The sequence below is a fragment of the Anser cygnoides genome, chromosome 16 (genome assembly GCF_040182565.1).
Source record: "Anser cygnoides isolate HZ-2024a breed goose chromosome 16, Taihu_goose_T2T_genome, whole genome shotgun sequence".
In the NCBI taxonomy this organism is placed as follows: domain Eukaryota; kingdom Metazoa; phylum Chordata; class Aves; order Anseriformes; family Anatidae; genus Anser; species Anser cygnoides.
The window spans coordinates 391,089-418,925 of record NC_089888.1 but is presented as its reverse complement, the minus strand read 5'-3'; the positions used below and the strand labels follow the sequence as shown (position 1 = coordinate 418,925).

Here is a 27,837-nt window from a genome sequence, read left to right as displayed (position 1 = left end):
GCGAGGGCACTGCTGCCCCACGGGCATCCAGCCGGCCCCGTCGTGCTGCGGGCAGCTGCCCACAGCCTGGGCTCGGGTGCACATGGATTCGCTCGTGCTGCCTGCTCCTGCTTCCCCCATGGCTCGGCCCGAGCAGGCAGAGCAGGCACACCGAGCGCAGCCCCGCAGCTCGCAGCCACCGGTGTGGGCTTGGCACCACCAGTGGCCGTGCCAGGCAGGGCTCGGTGTGCCCGCAGCTCGTGCCGCAGCCTGGTCCTGCGCCCCATGCCTGCCCCGTGGGCCCTTGGGGTCCTGCATGTGGCTGCTGTGCTCGACCCTGTGCCCACGTGTGCTGTCTCCCCAGGAACCAGTCCAACGTGAGGAGGATGCACACAGCTGTGAAGCTCAACGAAGTGATCGTCAAAAAGTCCCAGGATGCCAAACTGGTCCTGCTGAACATGCCGGGGCCACCCCGCAACCGGAAAGGGGATGAAAACTGTATCCTTCCTGCTGCCCCGGGGCTCAGCGCCTCTCTGCAGGGTGTGGGGGGCCGGGGACTGGGACTCCGGTGGGGGCCGGAGCTCTTGTACTGTTCTGGTGCTTGAGCCCGGGCACTCCCGCGGCTTCTGCCTCTGCCTGAGCCCGACCGCGTCAATGGCAGCAGCCTGCCTGCCTGGCGCGTGCGCTGTGTCCGTGGAGGGCGGCAGGCCCCCGGCCTTGCACCGCATGTGAGCGTGCCGGTTCATCGCGGGGGCGGCTGCCTGCTGCGAGGGGCTCAGACGTGGTCCCAGTCTCATGAAGCCAGCGCAGGCGTGCGCTCTGGCCCCAGCCCTGGCTCATGCACGACCCCACCAGCTCCAGCTCTGGTGCCGGGGTGTAGGTGCCGCAGGCTCGGCTCCCCGGGTGCGGGGCTGTCCCCGTGCTCCCGCTTGGCATTCCTCCTTGACAGCCACGCAGACATGGAGTTTCTGGAGGTGCTGACAGAGCACCTGGACCGAGTGCTTCTGGTGCGTGGTGGGGGCCGGGAAGTCATCACCATCTACTCCTGAAATACCGTGCAAGAGAGGTTTGTCCACACCCCAAGAGCCCCGCCACCCCCTGCACCGCGCTCCTGGAGGGGAGGAGGGAAGGCCTGATGGCAGCCGGTGCGCAAAAACTTCACCTGGCTTTAGCCGTGCCCCTGATCTCTCCATTCGAACTGCAGCACCAGATCTTCCGGGAGCATCCAGCACCAGAGCAGCTGTTCCTCATTGCAACGTCACAGCACTGCTGTCCTTGTTTATATATAAATATATACAGTGTACCGCGGACTGAGCACCGGAGCCCAGCGCTGCCGCCACCGCCGGCCCCAGCAGGGCCAGCCCCTGCTGCCAGCCCCCACGCTGCTCCTCGCAGCCCCCCCAGCCAGGCAGGAGGGCAGCTGTGCCGAGATGGGCTCCCGGCCCCTGCTGTGCTGCTACCCCCCTGCGGAGCTTGGCTGGATGTGCCTGTGCCCTGTGACTGCCCGATGCCTGACGCTCACGCCCTGCCTCTCTGTGGAGGTGCTGGGAGAAGAGAGAGGCCACCAGCATGCTTTCCTCGCCGGATGCTCCTCTCCCCACCTCTGGCGGTGCCCGCTGGCCCTGGGAGGGCCGGGGCCCCTGACTGTGCTGGGCCTGGAGAGCCCCAACCGCTGCTGCCCATCTGGAGGCCATGGGCCATGCTCACGGAGAGGCACTCGAGATGGTTTGGAGGGGGCAGAGGGTGGGGGGCAGCCGAGGGGGTCGGGATGCCTGAGAGCTGCAATCCCACTGCAGCATGAGCTCTGGCCTGGGGTGGGTGGCGATGATCCTTGTCCCCCTCCCCGCTGACCCCGTCTCCCTCTGCCCTGGCTCTTGTGCTGCAGTCACTGCCTGGAGCCACAGTGTCTGCAGTGGAGCAGATGCCCCCTCTGTGCACGGCGTCAGTCGGAGCCGCTCGGTACTGCGGGGGTGCCACCAACCCCAGGCACCTGTGCCTGCTCGTGGCCTGAGCGCAGAACTCGTGCCACACTGAGGGCTCTGGGGGCTGTCTGGACCCCACGCTGACCAGCCCACAGGTCCCCCACGTCCCGCTGCGTCTGCAGGGCTTCACCCTAGCCCCTAACCCTGGCCCCAGGCAGGCACAGGTGCTGCCGTGGGGCTCTAGGAAACTTGGGATTTGCGGGTAGTTTTTAACATATGCAAAGTCTGTTTGACTGGTCTCAGCCCTGCTGCGGCAGCTTTGGCTGGGCCCTGCAGCATGGAGGTGGCTGAGGGGGCCCCGTGCCCCCCTGGCACTCGCGGCTGCGCTCCTGCTCCCCAGCGCCACGCTGGTGCTGGGGCAGTGCCGGGGGCAGAACCCAGAGCCCCTGGAGCCGCTGGCCAGGGTGGCGTGGTCCGGAGCCCGTCCCCTCCCGCCACAGCCCTGCAGCAGGCAGCAGGACGCGGCGGGACAGCGTGGGACGCCCCTCAAACATGTCCTTCCTTCGGCAGCAGCTGCAGAGCCACCCCCGTCCCCCACAGCATCTCTCATGCCAGAGAAACTGAGGAGCTTTTAACAAATGTGAACGGTTCCAGGAACCACGCAGGAAGCGGTGCCGGGGGCAGCCATGGCGTGCCGTCATCCGGCCCCGGCCCCATGTACATAGTGTACATAATACAGTACGTGTATTTTTAAAGTGATCATATTTATGTTAATAGAACCAGATGAAGTCTATATATAGAGATCTATATCTATACTGAGAGATGCAGGGCTATGCTAGCACCAGGCTGTGGGGACGGAGGTGTGACAGGCTGCTCCTGCACGAAAAGGGCGCCCATCCGCCGGCACCGAGTGCCCTGGGGTGGCGGTGAAGGCCGTCGCCTTCCCCAGCCACCAGCAGTCCCTGGGAACGGGCCAGGTTGTGGGTTCATTCTCTTCTCGATTTAGCTTCTTAAGAGTTTCAGGGAAAAGAAATTACAGACTTTTCTGAACTTGTTTCACAGCAGATTTGAGCTTCCACTCGAAGTGCAGCCTGCTAAGAGTTGCCCTCTCCTGGCAGTGCTGGCTGCTTTGTGTCGGCCTGGCCCTGCACAGCAGCACGTTGTCCCCTCCACGCGAGGTGGACAGTGAGGGTGACCCGGCCAGAGCTGAGCCCAGCGCTGGAGCTCTCCTCCTCCGCCCCCTCCAGACGGCCCCATCGCCTCCCCTCGCCCCGCGGCACCGTGCAGCCCGCAGCGTCCCGGCCGGCAGGGAGGGAGCGGGTCCTGTGCAGCGACCCCCTGGGCGGCTGGGCAGCGCTTGGCACCTGCTCCAGCCCCGCGGCCCTGGCAGCCAGCCCCGTGCTCGCCCACCCGTCCTACGGGCTGGGGCCAGCTGCAGCCCCCAGCTCCAGCCTCCGGGAGGGCAGGAAGCTCCCTCTGCACAGGAAAACTCTGTCCCCTCTTCCTCTGCAGAGCTTCTCTACTCCTCCAGTTCCAGGCCAAAGCTATATGGGGCTGCTTGGATAGAAAGAAGTTTTGGTTCGTTCGTGCTCTTTTTTTGGCTTTTTTTTTTTTTTTTTTTTTTTGCTTTAAGAGACTACTTGGACACACTCCCAGACCAAAACCAAGCCCCAGCTGCACATCTGTGCCTGTTTATACCTTGCTCCTACATTTCCATCACTCCCAAAGTGCCTCCCTTCTCTCCAGCAGCAGCCCCAGCCCCAGCCAGGCTTTCTGCCATGGTAGCTCAGCTAGCTGCACAGATGCAGCAGGTTGCATCACAGACTGGTGTGGAAGATAGATAGTGCCAAGAGACTGGTTCCCTGCTGCCAGGGGAGCCCAGCATTTACAGAAGAGGAAAGTCAGGCTGAGACGCAGTCTCAGCACAAAGGCTCTGGGCCGATGAGCAGAACAGACACACCGAGCAGTGCTCCTGGTCCTGCCACTGCCTCTGCCACTCGCTCAGAGCTTTTACAAGAGCAGGGGGCATCCACAGGTAAAAGGTTCCTTTTGCCTGGGGCAAGGACAATCCCGTGGGAAACAGGCTTTGCCAGGCTCTGCCCCTATACCACCATGCACAAGCTCATGTGCTGTTTTCAGCCTCCCCAAAGTATTTGAAGCACTTCTGCAGTACCAGAGGAGGCATGCACGCTGACCTGCCCACTCATCTCATGTGCTAGCACCACGCTTGTTTGGCCTACAACGCTCGCCAACGGCTCTGCCCCTGCAGACGATGCTGCCCCTCCGCGGTCACCCTCTGGTCACAGCCCGGCTTTGCCCCCCGGCCCTGCGGGGCCGCCCAGCAGCGAGCCTCAGCCAGCTCCTGCACACGGAGGCAGCAGCGAGAGCCCGAGCGCAGAGGGGTTATGGCAGCAGCAGCCAGTGGCAGGAGCATCAGGGCCAGGCAGAGCTCTTCCTTTGGCTGCACACGCGGGTTATCAGGGAAGAAATTCTCTGCTGAGCGGCGGTGACACCAGGCCAGTGTGCTGCTCGGCAGGCGGGTTTGCTTCTTCGCTTCCCAGCAGCACCAAACGGGTCCCGCTCCCCTCTGCACTGTTTCAACCTCCCTTGGTAAAGCTGCAGTCCTGGCTCCTCCAGGGAGCCAAAAGGCGAGCTGTTTCCATCAGTCCCACTGAAACAAAGCATTTCCCTTCCTCATCCTCCAGCAAGAACAGGGCACAGCTCTTGGCACAGCCTGGGCTGCCTCAATCCCCTGCCAGGCAGCACTCGCTGCGGCAGGAAAGGTGCTGGTCTCCACGGTGAGTTCTCACTTGCCTTTGGTCTGGAGAGGGCCAGTTTTAGCAGACAGCACTGCATGTTAGTTTACAAACCCAGCCCTGCACGTTTGGCCTCTGTGAGTGTTCAGTTTCCCCAAGGAGCATCCTTCTGCTGTTCGCCATGGTGCAGACGATGTCCATGGCAGGAGCGTGAGCTCCCTGTCGGCACACGCGCGAGCACGAGGCGATTTCTGCCCCGGGGGCCCCGCACCCCCAGGCTGCCCCAGGCAGCCACTGCACGGGGCCGCAGCGAGGCGCAGGGGGGGTCGGGACCCTCCTCTGTAGCAGGACTGAAACCGAGCAGAAGGCCCGGCAGGTCTGAGAGTTGCTGGTTACAACACTTTCTGTGCTACATGTGCAATATATTTGTTATGAATGTTATCACCCAGTCAGTTCATTCAATAATCTTTTAATCACTGTAGCTAGATGTTCTGCGTCCATTCAAGTGACTTTTATTCGAGTGCAATATTTCAATAGACATGTAGTGACCTAGTATGCTTTGTGTTTTAGAGAATCTGTGTGCAGAGCAATGCAATTAAGTTTAAAACCTTGTAAATAAAACAGGTTGCAAACCAAAAAAGAAAAAAGAAAAAAAAAAAAAGAGTATTAGGCTTGCATTTAATTTCTGTGACTGTTTCAGTATTGTGCGTTAGGCCGCCTCAGTACAGACCCTGTGTTCTCTGTGCAGGTATTAATGGAGGAGTGGCTCCTCAGCTGTTGAATGCTCCCTGTTAATGCTTTACCGCTTTACCTGTATTCATTTTTCTAGACTCCTGTCTGCACAAAATGCAATAAATGATTTTATTACACCCTTCACGACTTGCATGGGGTTTTCACTTGCTTGCAGGGTCTCCACAGCTACTTTGCACTTGGCTGCCTCCATTTCAGTAACAAGGAGCAACCAACAACTGGAGCATCAGATTGCAGAGGAAGCAAAGCATGAGAGGAACGGCGTTAAGTGCCACAGTTTATGGAATTGTAGAATATCTCAAGTTGAAACAGACCCCCCAGGATCACCAAGTCCCACTCCTGGCTCCGCGCAGGACCACCCAAAACCAGACCCCGTGTCTGAGCGCTGTCCAAACGCTCCTTGAACTCCGGCAGCTCGGTGCTGTCACCTGGGGAGCCTGTTCAGTGCCCGACCGCCTCTGGGTGCAGAACCTTCCCCTGACACTCACCTGACCCTCCCATGCCGCAGCTCCGTGCCGTTCCCTTGGGTCCTGTCCCTCCCTAACAGCTTCATGTCCTTGTCCCGTGGTGCACGCAGCGCTCGAGGCGAGGCCGAGCAGAGCAGGACCCCTTTCCTTGGCCAGCAGCCGTGCCGTGCCTGAGGCACCCAGGGCAGGACTGGCTCTCCTGGCTGCCAGGGTCAGCTCGCTGCCCGACGAAGCCCCCAGATCCCTTTCCGTGGGGCTGCTCTCCAGCCTCTCATCACCCCGTTTGTGGCACCCAGCAGAACCCCACTGACGACTGATTGACGATTTGTGATGCAACCCCATTTACTGTGACCCTTGGAGCCTGACCTGTCAGCCAACTGGTCACTCCCCATAATATGTATTTGGCTGTATTCTCGGTATTTTGTCCAGAAGGATACTGCCAGAGAAAGTATCAAAAGCTATGCTAAATTAAAAAAAAAATAATCACATCTACAATGGGATTTTGTTCCCATGTTTAAGCTCATGGAAGCCTCTGGGTTGCAGAAGGGGAGAAACGGATGAAGAGGAAAGAAAGTACAGAGACAGACTTCTATTTAATTGCAGGTTGTCTAACAAGAGCAGCACAAAGGGAGGCCGGTGCTAAAATGCATAGGGAGTGGTAGCTTCAGCTTTAAGCGGTAGCTGTTCAATTAACAGCAAGCGCAGCTCCAGCACTGGGCTGAGGGAGGCCACAGCTGCTAGAGCGTCTTTTGGGCCTCGCACATTGGCCCCCGTCACACAGAGCCCCAAAGAGCTGGTCCCTGAACAAGCACACGGGCTGATCTGTTCCACGGTGTCCAAGTCCAGTGAGTGACAGTAAGTACCAAAGTATTATAAACTGAGACAGACCACAGTACTCTCACAGAAAGGCACGGTAAGGTTTGTTCACTTTCCACTTTGCATCCAGTGCTGGACAGCGTCTGAAGCAGCTTACCTGGAAGAAGAGGGTGATGGCAAACGCAGTGGAATAATGTATTCCAGCAGTAATCAAGCTGTTAGGCATCAAAAATGCAACAAAATGTTTTTCCTGTCTTTTTATTAAAAAGTAATGTCCTTTTGTTAACAGCACAGAAAGAAAAAAAAAATGCTACAACACAAACCACCTAGGACAAAAAAAAATCCTCTGCTCCAAAACGTTGCTTTCTTATTATCTTTTGGTTCTGCAGGAAGCCTACAGACTCCACAAAGACTGTGCAAGGGAGGACAAAATAGAGAAGTTTTGTATTCTGGTATCAAATTATGTTACTGGTTAAAAACACGGTGAAATATCACTGCCCGATTTTCCACTCAACTGTCCACTGCAGCTACCAAAGTGTTGAAAAATGTATAAAATTATAGTATTGCATGTTGGCACTGCCTCTCCACATTAGATGGACAAAACACCAACTAACAGATGAAGTTTCTGAGAGCACACATTCACCACCTGATAACTGGCTGCAGGTATTTGCAAGACAGGTCCGGCAGCACATCAGTGTGGCTGAGCTGTTGGGCTACAGTAACCAACTGTGCCGAAGCAAGATTGTAAGAAAAGGAAATTTATATACCAAATTTAACATATTGAACTTAAAATTGACGACTTGGCTTGGGTGTAGGAAAATCAACTGACCACTTGAAATCTCTGCCTCACCCAGAAGCTCTTGTGTTTCCGATCCACCACTGTGCTTGGACCAAAACTGCCATTTTCCATACGCTGGGTGAGGTGAGGAGCACTTGTCAGCCTCACTCCGCCAGGACAGGACAGCCCAGCTACAGAAGCACTGAACGGTACTGTCGTGGCTTATGGAGTTATGGTCAAGCACGTGCTACATGAATTCAGCTGCTAGTGCTACCACTGTATTTTCTCTCTCAGACTGGTTTATATGGCATTGAAAAAAAAAACCTGAAAAAAGAAATCCAAAGAAAAATAGTGCCCCTTCCAAAAAGATGCATCTCCAGAGGGCCCTGTCAGGGTACCACTCTGTTCAGTCCCATCTCATTTTCTCAAAACCACTGACCCAAAACTGTGCTAAGACCATTTGGTGAGACCAGACTGCACTGCATGGTGAAGATGCACCAGCTAATGGGAGTGAGAAAAAAGCAGAAGGACCGTCATTGCAGCAGCTTCTGTGCTTAGACAGAACAATCAATTACCCACAGTGGCTCTCAGCATATTCTGCCACTGAGAAAATATACTTCTCCGAACACTGCTATCCAGACCAAAGTGAGGAAGGGCAGCACTAGCAATACTCAGCAGCAATGCCACTGGGAGTACACTCTCACCAAAGTGGAGAGGACATGCATATCCAGGGGCATTTGTCCCATGTCAAGAACAGGAGACTTTTTAAACAGCTATAAGTATGGAATGGCAAAGGGAAGGGGAAAGGGCTTGACTGCTCAGCTTTAATAGTGTCGCTGGTAGGAACCCATGGGTTGCTGGGCAGAGGACCCTGCTCGCCCCTGAGCCACTGTTTGGCTCACGAGGTGGGAGAGTGCAGGACCACTCTGGATAAGGGTGTCCAAGGCTTTCTGTACACTAGGGTTGTCAAAGTTGATACCAGACGATACTGGCCTTTGAGCAGGCACGCTGCCAGGGGCAGGGAGGCGATTCTGGTGCTGGCCATAGAGTGCCTGAGCTGGCGGAGGAGCTCCAGGTCTTGGACCTGCATTTCTCGAAGGGCCTTGGAGAGCAGGAAGCTGTGTGCTTGGAGTCTGCAATCTCTGCTGAGCCTGGTTTAAATTTCCAGCACTCATCTGTGCTGATCGGGCCTGACCGCTGGCCATGCTAGCGAAGTTCTGACTCGGCGTGCCACCCGATGTGCCCGCAGAGGTTGCAGAACTGCTGTTTGCTACAGCAGCTGCTGCTGCCCCACTGTTGAAGAGACTGAGGATTTTTGCCTGAAGCTCCTGCTGAGGATTAGCAGAGGACACTGGAACAGAAGGAGCAGAGACCAGAGGCTGTGAACCCTGATGAGCCTGAGCGCTTGGAAGGCTGGACTGACTGCCCAGAGATGATGCTGAAGGTGCTCCCAGAGACTGTCTTGACATAGGTGCTGGGAAACAAAAGAAAAAGTTAAAGCTCTCCAAATGCCCTTGAAGGGGCACCTAAAGGAAACTAGTGAGATAGCTACCAAAGACACAAGTCTCAGTGAATACCCACCCCTCTAAACATGAGGGCTGCATAGCTCTGGGGGACCCAAACCACTCAACAAAATCGTTGCCCTTTGTGTAGCAGCCAATCAGTTATGGCAGCATTGTGGTTTCCCTGAGAGAATCCAATATAAAAGGTCTGTCACATGAAATACCAGAATAGTCTCAGGACTCCTGAATACATGTCCATCTCCGTAAAATACATCACTGTGTGAAAATGTGACTACACTAGGACCCCTCTGTAATGCCGGTATTGTTGTGCTGTCCCAGCCCAGAGAACCCACTAACCATACAATTAATAGTGTCGTCTAGGGTTGAAAAAACTTACCCTGCAGAGAATCAGTGCTTCCCCTAAGTAACCTTTCTTTCCGGTCTCTCAAGTAATTGATTACTTTATCAGTCTCCTCAGCAGTCAGATAGCGATTGTCTGCCAGAAGGTTCAAGAGAGTCTGAATCCCCGGAGGGTGACCCCCTCTGGCCCCCTCCTCCACAGGGGGTGGGCGCTCTCGCTCTTGCAGAACAGCCTCATCTGCCATCTTGGCAGCCTGCCGCGCAATTTCTTCACGCTCCTTCTCCCGTGACTCTGTTTTGTAGCGCTCGTAATTCCTTGCCACCAGCACCATGGCATCAGCTTGTGGCATGTTGCGGTGTTCTGCACAAGGAAAAGAAACACTTTAAGAAAACCAAAGGCATTAAAAGGAGGTACCTTGTCTCACTCACAGCAGCATTTCTCATTCAGCAGGCAGGCACCTCTTAGGGACTGCAAGCATAGACCTGGAAAGCTCTCTAGGCACACAGCAAGAGTTCAATTTCTTAAGCCAAAAGAAGGTTCAAGGCTATCACCCAGCAAGGCCAACCCTTCTTTCCACAGCTGAGGGCTCTGAGAAGGTACCACACCAGTCTTTCTGGCCTCTCATCCAAATAAAGAGAAAGCGGGTCCCTCTGCCTTTCACACAACTTCTCCATGCTCTGAGAGGAGACAGTTCCAGCTGTTCTACTGTGGAACCCTTCGACAGGCCCCAGAATTGCACCCTCTAGGCTGATAGACATTCCCAGAGCAGGACACTGATGAGAATGTTTTTTGGTTTTGTACTGTCAACATCTTAATGTAGTGTGAGTGTATGCAGGAGATAGGGAGGAAAGAAGAATTGGCTGAATTTCACACTGCTACTTCTGTTTTCAACTCTGGGACAGTAAACAGCAATAATGTTCTTCCATAACACATCGAATAACGATCAGTTTCAACTCTTTTATTTGCCTTTTAAAGTTTTTGAGGTCATTATTTCCACTTCAAAAAGCACACACACAAATGTTCCCCTGAAGACAGATTTAAGCAGAGAGATTAAAAGAGAAGTCCTTTATCTTCCACAAAAATGCCTAAAGCTCTGAGGTTCACTTTCACATTATGCTTTGCACAAGTTGTGAAAGAGTTCCCTAAAACTAACAGGAATGGAAAGGTGACCATATGCAGTTCAAGTACAAAATATTAAATATCTAGAAAGAGCTGTGAATGAGTTAATGGCTGGGGTTCTTATCAGATCTGATACACAGCTAAATCCAGTGAAGAAGAGGAGAAGCTTTGGCAGTGGGACAGGTATTAAACCACAGGAGTTAAGATTTAAAACCAAGGCAGTAGAAAGGCCACTGAAAGTGTGCTTGAGATGTCTTTCTGCAGAAAATGACAGAACCTCCCCACATCTGGATCAGATGTTAAAAGAAACCAGGCTTCTTCAGTCAGTAAGCAACAAAAAATGGTGAACGTGCATTCAGATGTTTATCCTCTCAGATGAACCTGACAAAACGTTACTTGAGAACATAACAAGGGAGGAATAACTGTTGAAAGCTCAACTGCGGTCCAAAACCCACTTCTGTAACCAGCACATGAGCAGGCTTATGATCATAGCAAAAGCCCGACTTTCCAAAATCACCTTCTGACAAGATGTTTGTTAATACAAATGCCCAGTTGCGTGCTCACAACAACCAAGTCATACCCTGAGACAGAAAATTATGTGACAAGCATAAATAGCGGTAAAAATATGGGGCGTGTACACTCAATCACTTCATAGTTGTACCTTTTTATAACTCCCTCCAGTTTCACAGTCAGATCTTTACCTTGACAGAGTAAGCTATCCCTGTTGTGTTTTCCTTAAGTCTCATCTGCTTATGAAAGCTGTCTTGTGATTTCTCACATTCCAAGCACTTTCTCTTTGGGAAAAGGGTTAAGTGGTAAACTGAGGCTACACTGGTATTACTCAGAAACCTATCAAGGCAGCAGTGTCTTTTCTAGAGCTGGAGTTCATGACTCCCTAAAATGCAGCAGAGATTCTCTCCTGGCAGAAATAAGATAGTCCTTTTGGCAAGGGACAAATAAGTTATTACAGAAACTTGTAAATAATGGTAGTCACAAGTATCACTTGCCATCAAGCTGTTAGTAACTCCTTAGAACGCAGCATGGATGAACATCATCTTGTGTGGAACTGCTCAAGAAAAAATGTTTTAGAGCAGTTCTTCGTGCAGTTCAGAGTGACCACATAGCTACGCAGCCTACTAAGACCTCAGTACCTTGTGGGGTGCCAAACATGATGTTAACAGTGCAAGAACGGTGAACTTGATGCTGCTGGGTGATGACAATGGCAAAAGGAGACCCTCCTCTGCTCACATCGTCCAGGGCTTGCGTCAGTGACATCTCTGTGTTGAGGAAGATCAGGTCCACTACCATGCCCAGATCCCGCACCTTCCGCCCCACTGACTCCGCGTACTCCCTAACACAAAGCAAAGCCAGCAGAGTTTTACAAGTCAGTCACATACAGAAACAAACTCTAGCACATTCACCCTCTCCGTCTCAGATTCAATTTCCTGATGGCTTACCTAACTTCATAATGTTTAGCAGGACAGTATTAAAGCAATCTCAATATTGTAATGTAAAAGCCTAGATCCCACCCTTATTTTGAACTAAATCAGTCATTTCAGTTTAACTGAGACAGATTATAAATCAAGCCTCAGTTTAGCTGAGAAAGTGTCTGCAAAAGGATTTATACTATCATAAAACTGCTTACATATAAATGCATTTAAATTGAACTCAGTAAATGAGGCAATTTATTCCTGAAGAGATCTAACAAGCACGCAGCAGAGCAGCTAACCTCCAGAAGACAGTTAGTTACTCGTGCCATGTTTAGTGTCTTAACTGTTCAAGTGCACTTTACCCTAAGTCACTGTAGCACAGGTCAACGTTTGAACCTGAAGATTAATTTTCAGAGAATTAACTATCCATACATTCCCTTGAGTTCCAAACACATTTTGTCTTGCTCTTTTCTTCTATTAGCTGTGATCTGTTCTAACCCAATATTAACACAGCATCTACGAATCCACTTTTCCTGTATCTGCTGCCCTGCAGACTTCCCACAAACAATAGCTTATATGGTTGAGCTTAAAGTTTCCAAATCTTTTATTAAGCTTACAATACACAGGGCCAAAACTGCAATACTGGCTGCATATGTATTCTGAGAAATTTAATCTATGCGCACTTGCAGCTTGTGAAGGAGGTTCAGGTTATCACCTTTGGAGGTGAACACTGCAAAGGTGACCAAAACTGTTCCTCTGCCCCCAAATGCCTTTTTAAGGTTTTCTAAGTTACACTGATCATATATCTAAGTCATTCATGAATCATCTTTTAATAGGCCTATAGTAGGTGACAAGAATATTTCAACATCCAAGATTTACCACATGCTCCGGGCTCTTAAGGTTTGTGGTTGTTACACACCAAAAAGATCCTTAGGAACCTAAGATGATCCTTCTGCACAAAACACAGCACAAAATTCTCTGTGTCAGGTACAATAATTTGTGCTCCGTATCTCCCAAAGACTTTTAGTCACAAAGGGATAAAGAATCTAAAATTCCCTTTGGAGATTTATTCCAATAGGTAATCAGCCCCTTTAAAAGTAAACCTCAAAAAGGTATTTCTAGTTTCACCATTTCCCTTGTTTCCAACGCTGATTTCCTGCTCTGCCTCCTGTCACCAGATCAGGCAAGCAGCAGCTCTCTTTCTGCCTCACAGGTATAGCAAAGTTAAATAAATGCAACTCTTCATTTTTTTTTCTTCAGAAGAATTAAAGAGAGCTTTAAATTTCCCCTTGACAAACATTTTCCTCAGACCCCAAACCAGATCTGTGGTCATCTACATCTTTTCTATTCTTCAATATATATATTTGTAGAGGTATAGACATCAGACTGGTGCCTTCATTACAGCACTGCTCCCCTTACAGCACGCACAGGCATACCTCCCTGTTCCCAACACAGAGGCACTGCCTGTTCTCCAAACTATAGACATACCAGCATTTTTGATAGAAATCCATTTGACTCCTACAATTGCTTTCAGTCCCTACATTCCAAAAAGAAGTGCATGTTTCTACAGTCATGGCCTGCGTTTTTGCTTCCAGATAAATGACCTCACATTTACCGCAATAAAAAGGCACACCGAGTGGGGACACCTCAGTAAACGTTCAGACTGCCATGTGAGATTTTCCTTGTTACACATGCTTTTGATATCGTTCACGACTACTTTCAGCAGTGATTTTATATTTCTTGCACATTGTATTGAATGGTATCTGACTTAGTAATCTAAGTCAGATAACTGCTGACTGAAAGGAGCTGAAGCGGACAAATTTCAGCTCCTTTCAATCTGACATGAGCCCTGAAAGGGACGCCCCCATGACTGAACATCAACAATGTCCCTGTGCTATCTGCTGATTAGCACGCGTTAATAAGTTCCATATTATTCAACCCCAAAATAACAAGTACAGGCCACTATAAACTGTCATGACAGTAGGCTGACATGAAGAGCATGTAGATAAAGTTCAGGACAAGGTGTGTTGATAGCTGACAACGGAGTACAAGTAAAGCCTAAGATACAACAGTGTTTCTACATCTGATGAACCAGTCAGTATTTCCAGAATAGCCACATAGGCTTTCTGAGGGCTCTAAAGCCACTCTCAAGGGAATCTGTAAGACAAATAGCCCCAAGGCAGGACTCAGCTTAATTCCATTTTCTTATTCCACACAGTAGCAAACGGTGGTCATAACTACTTTCTTACTTTGTCTGTTTATTCACCACTATCACAGAACAATCCACAGGTCTCTCTGCATCAAAACGTCTCTTGATTTCCTCGTAGTACTGACGGTAAAGCTCCTCTCGCCGTCGCTCTTCACGCTTGAGACGGTCTGAAACCAAGCCACAGAAAGACAGAACAAATAATGCTCTTAGGATCTGCTTGGAACAAAGAGGTGCGTATGGCTGGGCTGTCTCCAAACCATCCAGTGTCACAGAAGGCAACGCACTGTGGACGTGCCTGTCCATCAGCACCACAGACATCTACGTCCTCCCAGAGAGAGGATGTGGATCTGCCTATTAAACATTGGTCTCAAAGGCACTAACCTTCTGAATTCACCGGCGCTCTATCAAAATGCTCTTTGTAACGGTCATAATAAGAGTCATCCTTCCGCCGATAGTAGTCTTCAAGGCGAAGATAACGGTCATAAGTTTCATCTCGTCTGCAACATTTACAGAAGCAATAGTTCCCATGCTCCAACATCATCTCAGACAATAACTTTTGCCAGTGCATCACATACAGACCTTCCTCGAGTTTCATTACTGAAGAACCCAACTGTTCCCCTCAAGACCCAAAGCAGGCACCCAACTGTCCTCAGCTAGAGGACAACTGGCGCCACTCAAACCAGCATAACCATAGAGGCAAGAATGCCATAAAATCATGTCATCAAATAGAGCCCTATGAAAGTTACCTGTACAGAGGGTCCCGAGGGTCTCTCATATCCCGCGGATCCCTCGCATCACGTGGATCTCTCATGTCTCGTGGATTCCTCATATCCCGTGGGTCCCTGTATCGATCATACAGCGGCTCCCGTGGGTCACGAAAGTCTCTAACATCACGAGGGTCCCGTAAGTCTCTTGGATCCCTGATATCCCGGGGGTCTCGAAGGTCTCGCAGGTCCCGTGGGTCCCTGTGGTCTCTAGCATCACGCATGTCTCTAGCTCGAATGTCTCGAGCATCTCTGGAATCTCGTCCGTTTCTACCATCCCTGCCATCTCTGGGATCTCTCCGTGGGCTCCCCCGAAGAGGGGAGCGATCACGTCTGGTATCTCGGCCATCCCCGTAGGCATATGGCTCTCTGAAGAAAACACGAGGGAAATTCCATTAGACTGCTAATAACACAAGTGTGGTTACCCCCAGATCTCTTACCTGAAGTGCCAAAGCGACCCTTCTCTCAGCAGCTGAAGCCTCCCTCCTACCCCATAACAAGAATTGCCCCAGAACGTATTCGTCAAAACAAACATATTTGGAGAATCTTCTTAGTTACAATGTTTATTGTAGCCAAAAGAGTCACAGAAAGCTCCTTACTGGAGCATCACTAAAACTGTAGGGCACCTGTGGGAGGAGCGAACAGGCACCTCAGAAACCATCATTTCAAGGCCTCTGACCTCTGATGTCAGCCATGGATCATCAATCAAACGTTAACTTGCACATTCCTTGAGAGAATTCAAGGTGCTGTAGCCTAATAGCCACAAATATGGGATAGCTAGGAGCATTCAAGGGATCTATTAAATTCACAAGTCGATGACAGAATACCTGAAATAGGATGCTACTGGCATATGATTAAAAAAGAGCTTGTTGAGACCAGAGACACAGTAGGCTCCATGTTGTGGTTGGTTTTGTGCTGTTAGCAGAAAGCTACCGCCGTGTCCTGACAGTGAAGGGACAGCTCCTGTAGAAAGTCAGTCTTATGTTTATGAGGCCCCACATTAAAAGGGTACCAAACCCAACCAGCACTGCACCATCAGCAGGAACAGGATTGTCACATCTGAATGATCCATCTCATTCAGACTTTGTACCACGCTGTCTTCAGAGTCAAGAGAGCAACGTTCCAGTCTTCATCTTTTCCAAAACAGTAGTTTTTTCCAGGTCATATTTTGTTTTCCAAAGAAAACATAACTTTCACTGTAGTCTAAGCCAAACCAGAAAAATCTTGCAAGGGAACTACTGAGCTTCATATGCTTGGAATGTTCTTTCCCCATGATACTGGCAACTATAAGAAAATATTTTTTTGTATCTTTTCACCTCTGTCAAGTTTTGTAAATAAAAAGCTTTCTATCAGACTAATCTAGCTTATGAAAGATAAGCACAATTTAATTCCGTTTCCACTACAGTGCATTCACTTTGTAGTCACTTGGAGAGAACAGCAGGATCAACAAGCCAGATGCACCCAAGTTTCACTAAGAGGTAGAACAGACAGCAGTGAGAAGCAGAGCCCATGCATGGACTTTGGTGCCTTGGACACCCAGCTGTTCTGGGGGAAACAGAGGATCGCTGGCATTCTCTATTCCAGATAGAAAACGGATCTTGGGACAACCTACAGCGGTGCCACCAAGATTATATATAGCCTCCTCTTGTTACAGAAGCACTGTGCTCACCCACAACTGCATACTCCCTCAGTCTCTTGGGCACACAGACCAGCTTGATGTTTGCGATCTGTTCAGAACCACAGCCCAGGAGAGATGCACATTGTCTTCCCCTACCCCTTCCTCCCCCCAGCCTGCAGTGAATGATGGCAGAAGCTCAGGGGAAACTCCTCGTTTGCTATGATGAATACTGAGTACCTGACCTTTCTGTAGCTGTGAGACTATACAGCAAAACAGCCAGATGCAGAGTAATTGTTTTGCAATATGACATTTATTCCAGCTGGGGTGGGGGTGACCAGAACAGGCCACATTATCTGTAGAGACAAATTGATCCAGAAAGAGCAACGCACAAGTGCAACACAACTACAGACGTGGCACCGGGCCTCCTCTGCTCTCGCACCTGCGTGACTGCCCGCCCAGGCAGCAGCATGAGGGCACAGCAGCCTCCTGCCTCTGTCCCTCCACCCCTGTGGTCTGTGGTCCGACTCCTGCAGTGCCAGCACCGCTGCCTGCATCTGCTTGGGACTCAGCGCTGCTTCCTGGGCCCGCAGCAGGGCTTAGGACTCCACACCCTGGCATCGGCAGCTGCTGTTCACGCACCTGCAGCACGGTCCGGAGCCCAGCATCCGCTGCCTTGCCCGCCACTCGGCACCCACAGCCTCACTGCTGCCTGTGCTGCTGCTCGGGACCTGGTGCCAGCCACATGGGATGGCCACGGTGTCCACAGTGCCAGCTGAGTCCTGTGCCTGTGGCAGTGCACCCGCGCCTTCGGCAGCCGTGGTGGTGGTCCGGTCCCAGGGCTCGCATGCCTCCAGTGCTCCTTAGGGGCACAGGCTCTTGTGAGCATGCAGGATCACAGATCCCAGTGCCCACAGCACTGGTGCCAGCCGCATGTCCCTTGCAATGTGGTCTGAGGCCCAAGGTTCGTGGCACCGGTGTCTGCTTCTCATACCTGCAGCGCTACCCAGCGCCTTCAGCATCGTACACCTGCAGTGCCACCGAGGCCAAAGGCGTGGCATCAGTGCCTGCTGCTCACGTGTGCGCAGCACTCTTGGGGTCCCCATGCCAGCACCAAGCATGCCTGGCACTGCCCAGGCCCAAGCCTTGCTGCATCCGTGACATGAACCCCCAGACACGTGCCTGAAGCATTTCCTGGGCCTGCTGCCTATGCACTGCTCTCTGCAAATGCATTTGGCCCTGTGCAGGATAAACGCAGTATATACAAAGTACCAAGGATTGCAGATACTCATTCTCTGTATTTTGGCAGTAGATGTCTTGCAAGTTGCACTTCTTTCCCATTTTTTGGTAATTTAACAGGTCAAATTAATAGAGCACACGTCATGTGAGAGCTTGATTACTTTCAAGTCCGACATGTCACACTCCTTTGTGTGCAGAGCTTTACAGTGTAAGTGCAGAAAACGCAGGCCTTACAGCACATGGTAACCACAGCACGTCTTGGTGCGCTCCCCAGCGACACCACTGAAAGGAAACGGCAGTCGTCTTCCTGTGGCAGGACAACTCGTGTCTTCTCCACTCGCTTGCGACTTCACATGCAGAGGGCGTGCAGGAGCTGCACCCGCTGCGCCTACCAAGGGGTGGGGAGCCCGGAGAAGCAGGCAGACACACACCGCTGGGTGTAACTGCAGAGCAGACTCGTTCCACGTACTGAAAATGCACGTACGCATGCAGATGGGGCAGTGCAATACAGATAGACGCTGCCTTGTGCTTTGCTAATGTGCACTTTTCCAGCTTCATTTCAGGACTGCAAGTTTTTGACATCAGAAGAGGCAAGATCCTGAAGTCGTCTGCACTGACCCCTACAGCCCCTTGGCAATAGCTCTACATGCCTTGGCTTCTCTGATACTTGAGTCAGGAACAAACACCAAGCTGATTCTTCCTCACAAGTCTCTTACAACTTGCGCCACAAAACGTAACACTTAGTTGTAGTAACAGCAGCAAGCACGAGGCTTCCCTCGTGCCTCCTGAGGTGTCAGCGCCAGAAGGGCTCTTACAGGTGGAGCAGTCGCATCCTGATTGTCTCACTTGAGTATCTCCGTTTGACTGGGGAGGTGGCAGTAGGGAAGAGACACAGACATTTAGCACAGGCAGCTGGGCTCACGCCCTAAAAGCCTGCCCTTCCTAGTATAACTCACTGCTTCCAGGTACTTTACCTTCGTGCCGGACTGGACCTTGATGAAGCCTTATTCATATTTCTTCTTTCCGCTGCTTTATTAATATCTGTAAAGAATAATCAACCCATCTGTTCAATGCTATGGAACAAAAAAAAGATCATCAGCACAATTCAAATGAAAGCAACTTAAGCTCAACAACAACCAGATGGTGCAAGAAAATACATTCAGCAGAGAGCCACTGTCACTTTGACAATTTTTTTTATTAAGTTTAGATAGTACAATGCAATGAGGTTTTCATGGATTTCTCTGACTTCAAAATAGGGTGGACAGCTCGGGTGAAGTTTTAACACTTTATTTCAGGCCTACATCCAGACTCTTCATTCCATAAGAACCTCTTTCTTCTGCAGTCTATGAGCGAGCAGAATGCAACTCATGGACTCTAGGAGAAAAAGCAGAGTCTGAAAACCTCTGAGAAAGGAAGTTGTTGGCCAACAGCCTTAAATTCACAGCCAGTCTTGTCCAATGGAGCATGCAGCTGCCCTTGGTGACAATAATTCAAGGGTTCTCACACAGCACATGCAATTGCCTTCCGAGGGACCGCTGCAGCATTAAACTGTACAGCCTCCACCACTGAGGAAACGGGATCCAGGGAGCCTGAGGCACAAGCTCCTTGTGCAGTCAACATGGTGCACTCAGAACACCACTGCGTTGAGATGCAAAGAGATGCAACAGATCAGAAATTTGAAAATTGGGTGGCTTCTGAGTATCTCCATGAAAAACACCATGAGGTGAAATACAAAGAAGAGAACTGAAGAAAGAGTCTTGTCCTCAACCAGAAAACGTGAAGTTGCCCCAAACTGGTGAGGACCAATACTGTTCTACTGGGAAGAAACAAAGCCTCCTGTAACAGCTGATTGAAGATGAAATAATGTACTAGAGGGGGGCAAGAACAAACAGAAATGATTTCAGGTGTTTTACTCTGAAAACCTTTTAAGGAAAATGAAAAAAAACAAACCTAGGTCCTATCTGCTCCCTGAGGATCTATCAACAATTAAAGTTTATTAGTTATTTATACTGGTCACTTGCAGGAGCTTTAAAAGTAGTTAAGCATGCCCTATAATGTTCTTTAGGCTGACTTCTATACCTTCTGTAGCTTCCCAAACTATCCTTCATTACATGCGAAATTAAAATTCGAGTTAAGAGTTTAGCTCTAACTCTTGCCCCTGCTGCCAGTCAAGAAGTATCACGTTCTCTTCATACAGGGAGAGGGGCAAGTGCAATCTGACCACGGCGTATGAATGCAGGGTAACGGCATTCACAGGGCGAGAAAGCAGTCTCTCCAGAATCAAATACAGTTGCAGTGTCTCCTATCACAAACTAAATTTGGTGGACATGTATTCCCTACACAGCTTTACTCATTAAAGATAAAGAAAGCTTTTAAGCATTTGTGGATGTACTAGTATAACGCAAGACTGAACTCTCCCAAGACCTTTTACCCTCTTATTAGCCAGTATATTCAATACTTACACTGCATAACTGAAGTAACTGTTTTCCTTGCATTTATTTTTTAGCTAAGAACATTTTTCAATTCAAATGTTATCTTTAAGCAAGACGCTATCTGCTTTTGGGGTTTAAGACTTTTATTTTTGCTTTAAGATGCCATTGCAGAAACCTATATTGTGATTTTTGCACTCCATACCATACATTTCTTTCAAATTAAAAAGAAGCATTTAAACCTGAACAAATATTTTACTAGGAGACAAAGACACCTTTGACAGGGATCCTTCTCTTGCACAAAATGATTTAATAACATTTTTATTTAATGCCAGCAGCATTTACAGATTGCTTGAACATTGACAAAACAACTTCTGCGAAAATGAAAATCTTCTGTCTTGTAGGACTTTGAGATGACAGGGACACTGCAACCTTACAGTGCAGCCTTCAGAATAAACACAGGTGGCAAGAGTTTCTTGAATTGCATTCCCATCTCAAGTCAAGCAGCAGAATTGAACTAGAGCTCATCTTTTGGCAAAACATCCAATTCCCATCTAAAAGTCTCCAGAGCACAGAAACCACCAAAGCTCCAATGAATTACTCCAAGTATAAATTAGTTTGCTGTTAAAGAAAACTATTTCCATTTATGGCCTTGTCATACCTATACCCGCCAGATTACACCTCACTCAACGAGCCTTTTTCTAGGGCTTGCTCTTCAACTCTTTAACCCTTAGGATTTTTCCTGGGGCTTTTCCGATTTAGCACTATCCTTTCTGAACTGGCCATACCAGAACTGAACACAGTACCCCAGCAGCAAAATCCCACAGGTACTAAAACCTCCCTACCTACAAATCTGTTTTGTACGGCTAAGGATGACAAGAGCACTCCTGCTAGGTGCAGATCTTCAGATTTGCCTTTGCTGGGCGTTCAGTTCTGCCTGTATCCAGCTTAGGAAGAAGCTCGGGTCACTTGATCATCAGTGACTCCATCCCCATTATATTCCCTCTTTTTAAAAGATGACAGTGAGCTTTCTATTCAAGTTTCTTATGAAAACACTGTTTGGCCAGGAACCAATTCTTCCAGAACACCACTCAAAACGCTGAGCAATTCCATCTATGCTGCACTGAAATTCATTTTAAACCCATATAACACTACGCTGCTTTTATTGTACTAGTTTCTTAATCAAACGTCTTACAGAAGCCTTCTGCATCAACACTGCTGCTTTTATCCAGAAAACTTGCAGTATTGTAAGTTAGTGCGACAAGGTTTACTTTGACTGGGATTATTCTTTCACCTGGCACTTGGCAGGACACGCATGCAGTCTATTTGCTGCCAGGGCTGACGCCGGGCTCCGCTCTGCTCAACTAGTTGGTAAGCTTGCAGCGCTCTGCCAGGGCCCCCGAAACTCCACAGTTTTCCAAGGAAAGCAACATTAACAGCCAAGGGAGGTCTCAGTGAATCTCACAGATGTTGATTTAATTTTTTGAGAGGTCTGGTTTTGGTAGCTGCTGGTTTTATTTTTTTTTTTTAAGCTTGCTACTGATATGAAAAGCAACATCTTTCAACTCTTCAAAAAGAGAGGGAAGAAAGATTACCTGAAGACTAGGGGGTCTTCTCCAATTAGAGTTATAATTTCCAAATAATTACACGTTAGTATGTGAGACAGATGCAGCTGCTCCTTTTTAAACTTCTAGACTCTGACAGTGCTGGCCATAATTTCTCCTTGTAGCCTTCTGTCCTCCCTATTTGCCACCATCTCCACCTTCAGGCTTGTATTTGGTACTTCTCCATTTTGCTATTTACCGCTCCTTTCACTCCTTCCTAAATCAAACAGTTTTTCTTTAAATTAGCGCAGGCTTGCTTTGGAAGTAACGTTTTACTTGCACTTAGTAGATTATTCTTAGACTTCCCACCATTCATTTCTGTTTAAGATTGCTCCCAGCATATTTAGCAGAATTATTTTCACCTTTATGAAAATGGCCTTTTTAAAGCACCTTGTATTTTTATGGCTACTTACAGATTGATTTCCCCACGTGCAAGACAATCCAAGTTAAATTTACTTATCTAACGGGACACTAAGTTCTGTGGCCAATTCCTCTGAACCTGCCAAGATGAAGCCCAGTACTGGTTTACAACTGTTTTTAAAACTAAGCGCGTGAAGTTTCAATCAATACTTTTCAGGGCTTACGTGCTCAACAGTTCCTTACATAAGGTTATAGATCTGTTCAAACACTAACACAAAAATAAGTTCAGAGCAAGACCTAGGTAGCAAGAGACAACACTCCGGATGAACCACACGGCACTTAGGGCAGGTAACTCGGAAGGAAAATACATACCTGGTCAAAGCGACTTTAGACTAATGCCAGGCAAGTTCCACACAGCGAATTTTCCAGAGAGCTTTAGAACAAAAGCACTCTTTCTACCAAAACGCATGCTAAGGTCAGTAGAAGAGCAGGGATCAGTTTTCCTTACCTAATCTATACCCTTTATAAAGGCGACCCTTCTCACCGTCCAGAGCGGCCTGGACATCTTCTAGACGGTCATACTGCACGAACCCATAGCCATGGTACATGCTGAGGGCTGGAAAAGTTAACAGCAGGGCAAGACCAGTTACAAGTAAGGGACTGCATGATCCCGCACCCAGGCCATGTCACCCCACCAGATGGAGCAAGCAAAGGGCACTACCCAGAAACACCTCGGCAAGTTTTGTGGGAAATCCGGGTCTACTGGGATTGAAATGCAGAGCTGAAGAACTCTGAGATGCATTTCTTAGACAACACCACAAAACAGATCAACTTCCTTCTGACAAGGCAGTGACCAAAAAACAACCCACGAAGTGACCGAGACTTCATTAAGAGACTACGAAGTCACTTGAAAGAACAGATTTGCTTCATATAACATCACACTGCAACCCCAAAAAATAAAGCATAGCTCATATATACACACTAGGGTACAGCTGCATTGAGGGAATTACTTGTTCAGAAAAATGCAGGCAGAGAAAATTATCATTAAAGGTCACTTTTTAGGGGAAACATTAAGTCACTCCTCTCATCACCATCAAACAGCATTTGACAAGCATGAAAGTTATATTTCTGACTGAATTCCCAGCCACAAAAAGGCATAAGATAAAATACTAACCCCTGATTTTGCCATATTTTGAAAATATCTCTTCCATTTCTTCACGAGTCATGTGGTCTGTGGGCAAATTGCCGACAAAAAGTCTTCTCTCTAAATCCTGCGGATTGGTGCTGTTAGTGAAGTCGCTCTGTTTGATGCTATTGCTCTTGCGTCCTCGAGCCATTTTGCTTTCGTTCCAAATCCAACTCTTCGCAAAAAAGAGAAATGGCCACGCATATAATTTCAATCCATGACATTAAAATTAAACTGGAACAAGATTAAACTTAACAGCTTTGCAGACTAGAAGCCAACTGGGTCGGTTTGACGCAAGCTTCGCTCCAGAGAAATCTTAATACAAGGGACATGGAAGTCTGGCAAAAACGTATACCGCAGCATTTTGGTTGATCTTCCCATAATACTGGAATGGAGTAAGCCTAATCTATTTTGCAGATGTGTTTTAATGGTTTAACTCCAAACTAAAATACCAATAAAACCCAGACTCTGCTGAAACACCTTAACTTTAGCTTTGCAGTACCCCCATTGTTGTCATATCTAATTCTTCAGTTCACTGGTAAGAAGAGCTGAAATTTATGCAATATTTTAATAAGCAGAAAGGAAACACTCATCTCAACATTGCATAACAGGATCCAAATATTTCTGTATAGGCTTCGAATGAGACATCGCAAAGTATTTTAAAATGTGCTTAAGTGACCACACTTGGATCTCTTTACTGCGTGTGAAACCTTAGCTTGCCCAGCCCAGAAAGCAGTTTCTCATTCACATCGCTACTGAACAGCCCATCCTTGTCCCCACCACGATGCCAACTCCCCCGAAGGCGGGTCCACAGCTGGAATTTAACCACCCAACGTAAACGCAGCACTGCTGCAGGAACAGTCAGCAGCGTTCATTACACAAAGTCACCCGAAGAACTTTAGCACACAAAACAAAAACCTCAAAACACCAAAACAGAACCTATCAACCCAAGCAGAACCAGAACTGATCCAGGATTCACACTTTCTCTTGTAAAAGTCACCATTACATAACACTTCAAAAAAAGTGAAAAGCACTGAAATTTTCAAAGTTGAAAACTATTTGAAGAATAAAGTTGTCATCCTTCCTAAACATCCGACTACAGAAATACAGGATGGAATTTTCTGTAGGTAAGAAACGCATAAAGAAAAGCTGGTGAAGTTGAATATATCAACAGAAACTTCTACTGTCCATCAAGAGCTGCCTACAACCAACACACACCCCTAACAGTAAACTGCGTTCACTATAATTTCAAAGCAGCATCTAAATAAACAAGTCAGACACCAAGAAGCACAAAATGATTTCACTAAGGTACTTCTACAACTCTTAGTTGGCATGAGAAGTAAGCTTACTCCCAGATCTGAGGCATAAAACTGATTTAAGGTCAACTATCTTTACGCTTGTATTATTTGTCCACTTTTAGAAAACCCTGCTGAGAAGGGAGGCAGAGAATGCCTCCCAGTCCAGTTTTTTTTTTTTTATAATGAACCGAACTGCTAGAGCAGGGAGAAAACAAAAAAAAAACAAAAAAAAACACACACTCCAAGAACAAAGGAAAAAGTCAGTTCTTGTATCTTATTTGCCTCAGTCCTCCTATAAGTTGTTTCCCCTGCACATGCAGTTTTACCTTCCCCACCTGAAGTACCAAGTCCTGTCCCATTTTGCTTTACAGATGTTGTAGACTTCACTTCTACTATCACAGCTTGAGTTCTCAGCTGAAGGGAAACAAGTTTTCAAAATTCTCCCAAAGCAGAAAAGTAGCTATAGAACATGGCAGCAGGCACCTGGCTCCGACTGCGCCCGGGTCGGGTCGGGAGGTCGGGGCCATGCCCAGCGGCTCAGAGCGCTGCCCGGGGCAGGGGCTCGGCGCCCGACCTGCACGGCCTCGGGACGTCGCGCACACGCCAGCAGCTGCCAACACGGCCGCAACCGCAGCTGGCGGGACATTTTGCTCCCATTATAAGAAGCCAGAACAAATTCTCTTTTCTCTTTCTTGAGCTTGGGAATGGCATGGGGTGGCTGTGGGGAGGGGATGCACGGCCCTTCTATACCAAAAAACCAAGAATAACTGTTTCTCCACCTGCAGGTCACTTCCAAAACAAAGCACTAACCCACGCTGAGCTAGCAGAAAGCTTTCCCACATAAGCACTCTGTGCCTCTGACCGTTTGCCACTTGGTAGATTACGCAGTTAAGGACCATTTAGCAATTATAAGACCAGAAGAGATAGATGTTGTTCCAGACGTGGGCCTGCAATACCAGGTAAATGGGGAAAACTTCCCCACTAGGGCTCCTTCTACAGACGCAACCAAGGAGGCCGCCTACGCCCCGAGCAGCAGCGAGGTGCTCGTACCTCAGCGCAGGCACCGGGCACCAGGCCTCGCAAGTCACCACAACGGGACGGCTCACGTCAGCTCGGGCGCCAGTAAGCCCTGGGGAGGCTAATTAAAGCCGCTTTGTTTTAAAAACCCTGGCGTTAAGAACAGCGTCCCTTACCGACAGCGCTGCCGCTTCGGAAGCGGGACGTGGCTGGCTATGTGGTGCAAGGGAGCCTTCGCTCAGGGATCCGCAGCGGGTCCCCGGGCACGGCCCAAAGCAACCCGCGAAGGCTCCGCAGAAGGCGACCGCGGCTGGGAACGGCGGGCGTCGCCTCCCGGCCGGCCGGGCGGGGCTGCGGGACGCCGCTCTCGGCACCGGCCCCGCGGGGCGAGCGCCCTCACCCCGCTCCGGAGGGCCCCGAGGAGGCGCGGGCCCCGGGCCCGTCTCCCCCGCCGCCGCCCCGAGCGCACGGCGCCGGGCCGCCGCCGCTCCGCTGCCGGGGAACGGCCCCGCGGCCCCGCACGGCCCCGGCCCCGCCGCGCCCCGGCACCGCGCGGGGGGGGGGGGGGGGGGCGCCGCCGCGAGGCCGCCGCGAGGCCGCCCCCGCCCGCCCCGCGCCCCCCGGCGCTGCGGGGCCGCCTCCCGGCCGCGCACTCACCGCCGCGCCGGGCCCGCGCCGCCTCAGGCCGCCGCCCGCCAGGACAAAGGCGCCAACCGCCGCTGCCGCACGGCGCCGTCGCAAAGCGCGCCGAGGGGACCGGCCGGAAGGGCGCCGCCTCGCGCTTTACGGCACGGGGCGCGTGCCGACGTGCCGCCCGCCGCCATGCCTGCCGCGCGGGGGCCCGCCGCCCGCCTCGCCCGGCTCCCGGCACGCGCCGCGGCCCCCCCGCGAGGCACGCTGGGACTGGTAGTCCGGCGGAGCGCGGCCCGGCCGGGCCGCGGGGGGGCGCCGGCAGGGCCGGGCCGGGCCGGGCGGGGCAGGGCCCGTCCCCGGCCGTCCCCGGCCGTCCCGGTCCCCCCTGGCCGGGCGCGGGGCGGCGCCGCGCTGAGGGCTCCCGGCGGTGACCGCCCGCCCTCCGCAGCCGCCCCGCCGGTCCGTGGGGCGAGCGGCAGCGCCTCGCGCGAGGGCCCGGCTGTCACGGCCCTGCGCTGCCGGGAGCCGCCGCCTGCCCGCCCCGAGGCCTCGCCGGGCCGGAGCGCGGCGCGTCCCGACCCCGGTGCCCCGGGAGCTGCCGCCGGCCCCGCGGCCAGGGGCTGCCGCTCGGCGGCCGGTGCCGTGTCCCCGCCGGCGCACGGGGCACCGGTGCCGGGGCGCTGAGCCGGGGCTGCCCGCAGGCCTGTCCTGGCGTGCCGAGCGCTCAGGGCCTTGCGGGGGACTTCCCGGGCGAGTCCCGAGCCCAGAAATCCCCTCCCGCGCCGTTGCCGCTCTGTCTCTGCTCTCAAGGCCCCCCTGGGACCATTCGTGCTCTCAAGCGAATCAGTTTTGGGAAATGACGGCAGGGGGGGAATCCAGAGCACGCGGCCCCCGCAGCTGCCCCGGCACACAGCCCCCCGCCAGGCGGCAGGAGCAGGAGCCCCGAGGGGCTGCGGGTGGGCAGCGGCACAGCGGGCACCGCTGGCTCACGGGGCACCGGCAACAGTGCCCGTGAGGAGCGGCGGCACTGGGGCAGCCTGAGCCCGCTGCACGCGCAGCCGGCGCTGGATGGACTCCCAGCTGGGGCTGGGGCAACGCGGCCGTGGCTGGGTGGCTGGCACTGCTGCAGGAGGGGACAGGGCAGCAGGGCCGTTCTGTGACCTGGGCGCAGGGGGATGCTGAAAGCCCCCCCTTCCAGGCACGCACCACAGGCTGGATACGGGGAAGTCTCCCAAGAGCAGAGGAGCCTGGAACTTCCCCGGGGATTGCTCTGGGGACCCCAGGGAAATGCAGCCGGAGGCCGCAGCCAGCCAGAGGCACAGCTGGGCCCTGCAGGCCTTCCGCCTCTTCCCCTTTTTGGCTGACGTATTTCTGGGGACTCCGCACAGACGCCGGAGTTTGGGGGAACAGTGAGGGGCTCTCCAGGGCCACAGCTCTGAACTATCTTTCTTTGGGAAAATGAAGTGAAACCTTGAACTTCTGCCTCAGAAATGAGTTATTGGGGCCAGCACAAAGACTTCCATTGCCGTGGCCCACAGCTGAGTCCTGCCCGTGGCCTGCACCCCGTCCACCCAGGAAGGTGCAGGCCGGGCAGCAACTCAGG

At 51.1% G+C, this 27,837-nt stretch overlaps 2 protein-coding genes across 10 annotated transcripts in view; one reads left to right on the top strand and one right to left on the bottom strand.

Annotated features, from left to right (window-relative positions):
• SLC12A5 (solute carrier family 12 member 5) overlaps window positions 1-5,533 on the top strand; it is a 30,215-nt gene extending 24,682 nt beyond the window's left edge. For 2 of the 3 annotated variants that reach the window (XM_066978019.1, XM_048050600.2), the window contains exons 25-26: window positions 344-477; window positions 937-5,533. In XM_066978019.1, coding sequence (XP_066834120.1) covers window positions 344-477; window positions 937-1,028 — 226 coding nt within the window. In that variant the 3' untranslated portion in view covers window positions 1,029-5,533. The remainder of the gene's footprint in view (window positions 1-343; window positions 478-936) is intronic. The other variant, XM_066978020.1, reaches the window with a different exon arrangement.
• Window positions 5,534-6,932: 1,399 nt separating this feature from the next.
• NCOA5 (nuclear receptor coactivator 5) lies at window positions 6,933-26,396 on the bottom strand. Of its 7 annotated transcripts, none has more exons than XM_066978021.1 (10): window positions 26,259-26,396; window positions 23,275-23,461; window positions 22,609-22,716; window positions 18,682-18,748; window positions 14,836-15,222; window positions 14,471-14,586; window positions 14,130-14,256; window positions 11,602-11,801; window positions 9,368-9,691; window positions 6,933-8,942 (listed from the first exon to the last, which is right to left on the bottom strand). In XM_066978021.1, exons 2-10 carry the CDS (start codon window positions 23,435-23,437, stop codon window positions 8,293-8,295), a joined length of 2,142 nt encoding a protein of 713 aa, XP_066834122.1. In that variant the 5' UTR covers window positions 23,438-23,461; window positions 26,259-26,396; the 3' UTR covers window positions 6,933-8,292. The 7 variants fall into 7 exon arrangements, with proteins under 7 accessions (XP_066834122.1, XP_013053979.1, XP_066834123.1 ...); XM_013198525.3 differs by lacking the exon at window positions 26,259-26,396 and adding an exon at window positions 25,778-26,025; XM_066978022.1 differs by lacking the exon at window positions 22,609-22,716.
• Window positions 26,397-27,837: the final 1,441 nt, after the last annotated feature.

Excerpts from the sequence above, each read along its gene's own strand:
- NCOA5 (XM_066978021.1), bottom strand. The coding sequence starts at position 23,437 with ATGGCTCGAGGACGCAAGAGCAATAGCATCAAACAGAGCGACTTCACT. Across the intron at positions 9,692-11,601 it reads CATGTTTGGCACCCCACAAG|AACACCGCAACATGCCACAA; the intron begins GTACTGAGGTCT and ends TTCCTTGTGCAG. Across the intron at positions 8,943-9,367 it reads AAGCACTGATTCTCTGCAGG|CACCTATGTCAAGACAGTCT; the intron begins GTAAGTTTTTTC and ends TTTGTTTCCCAG.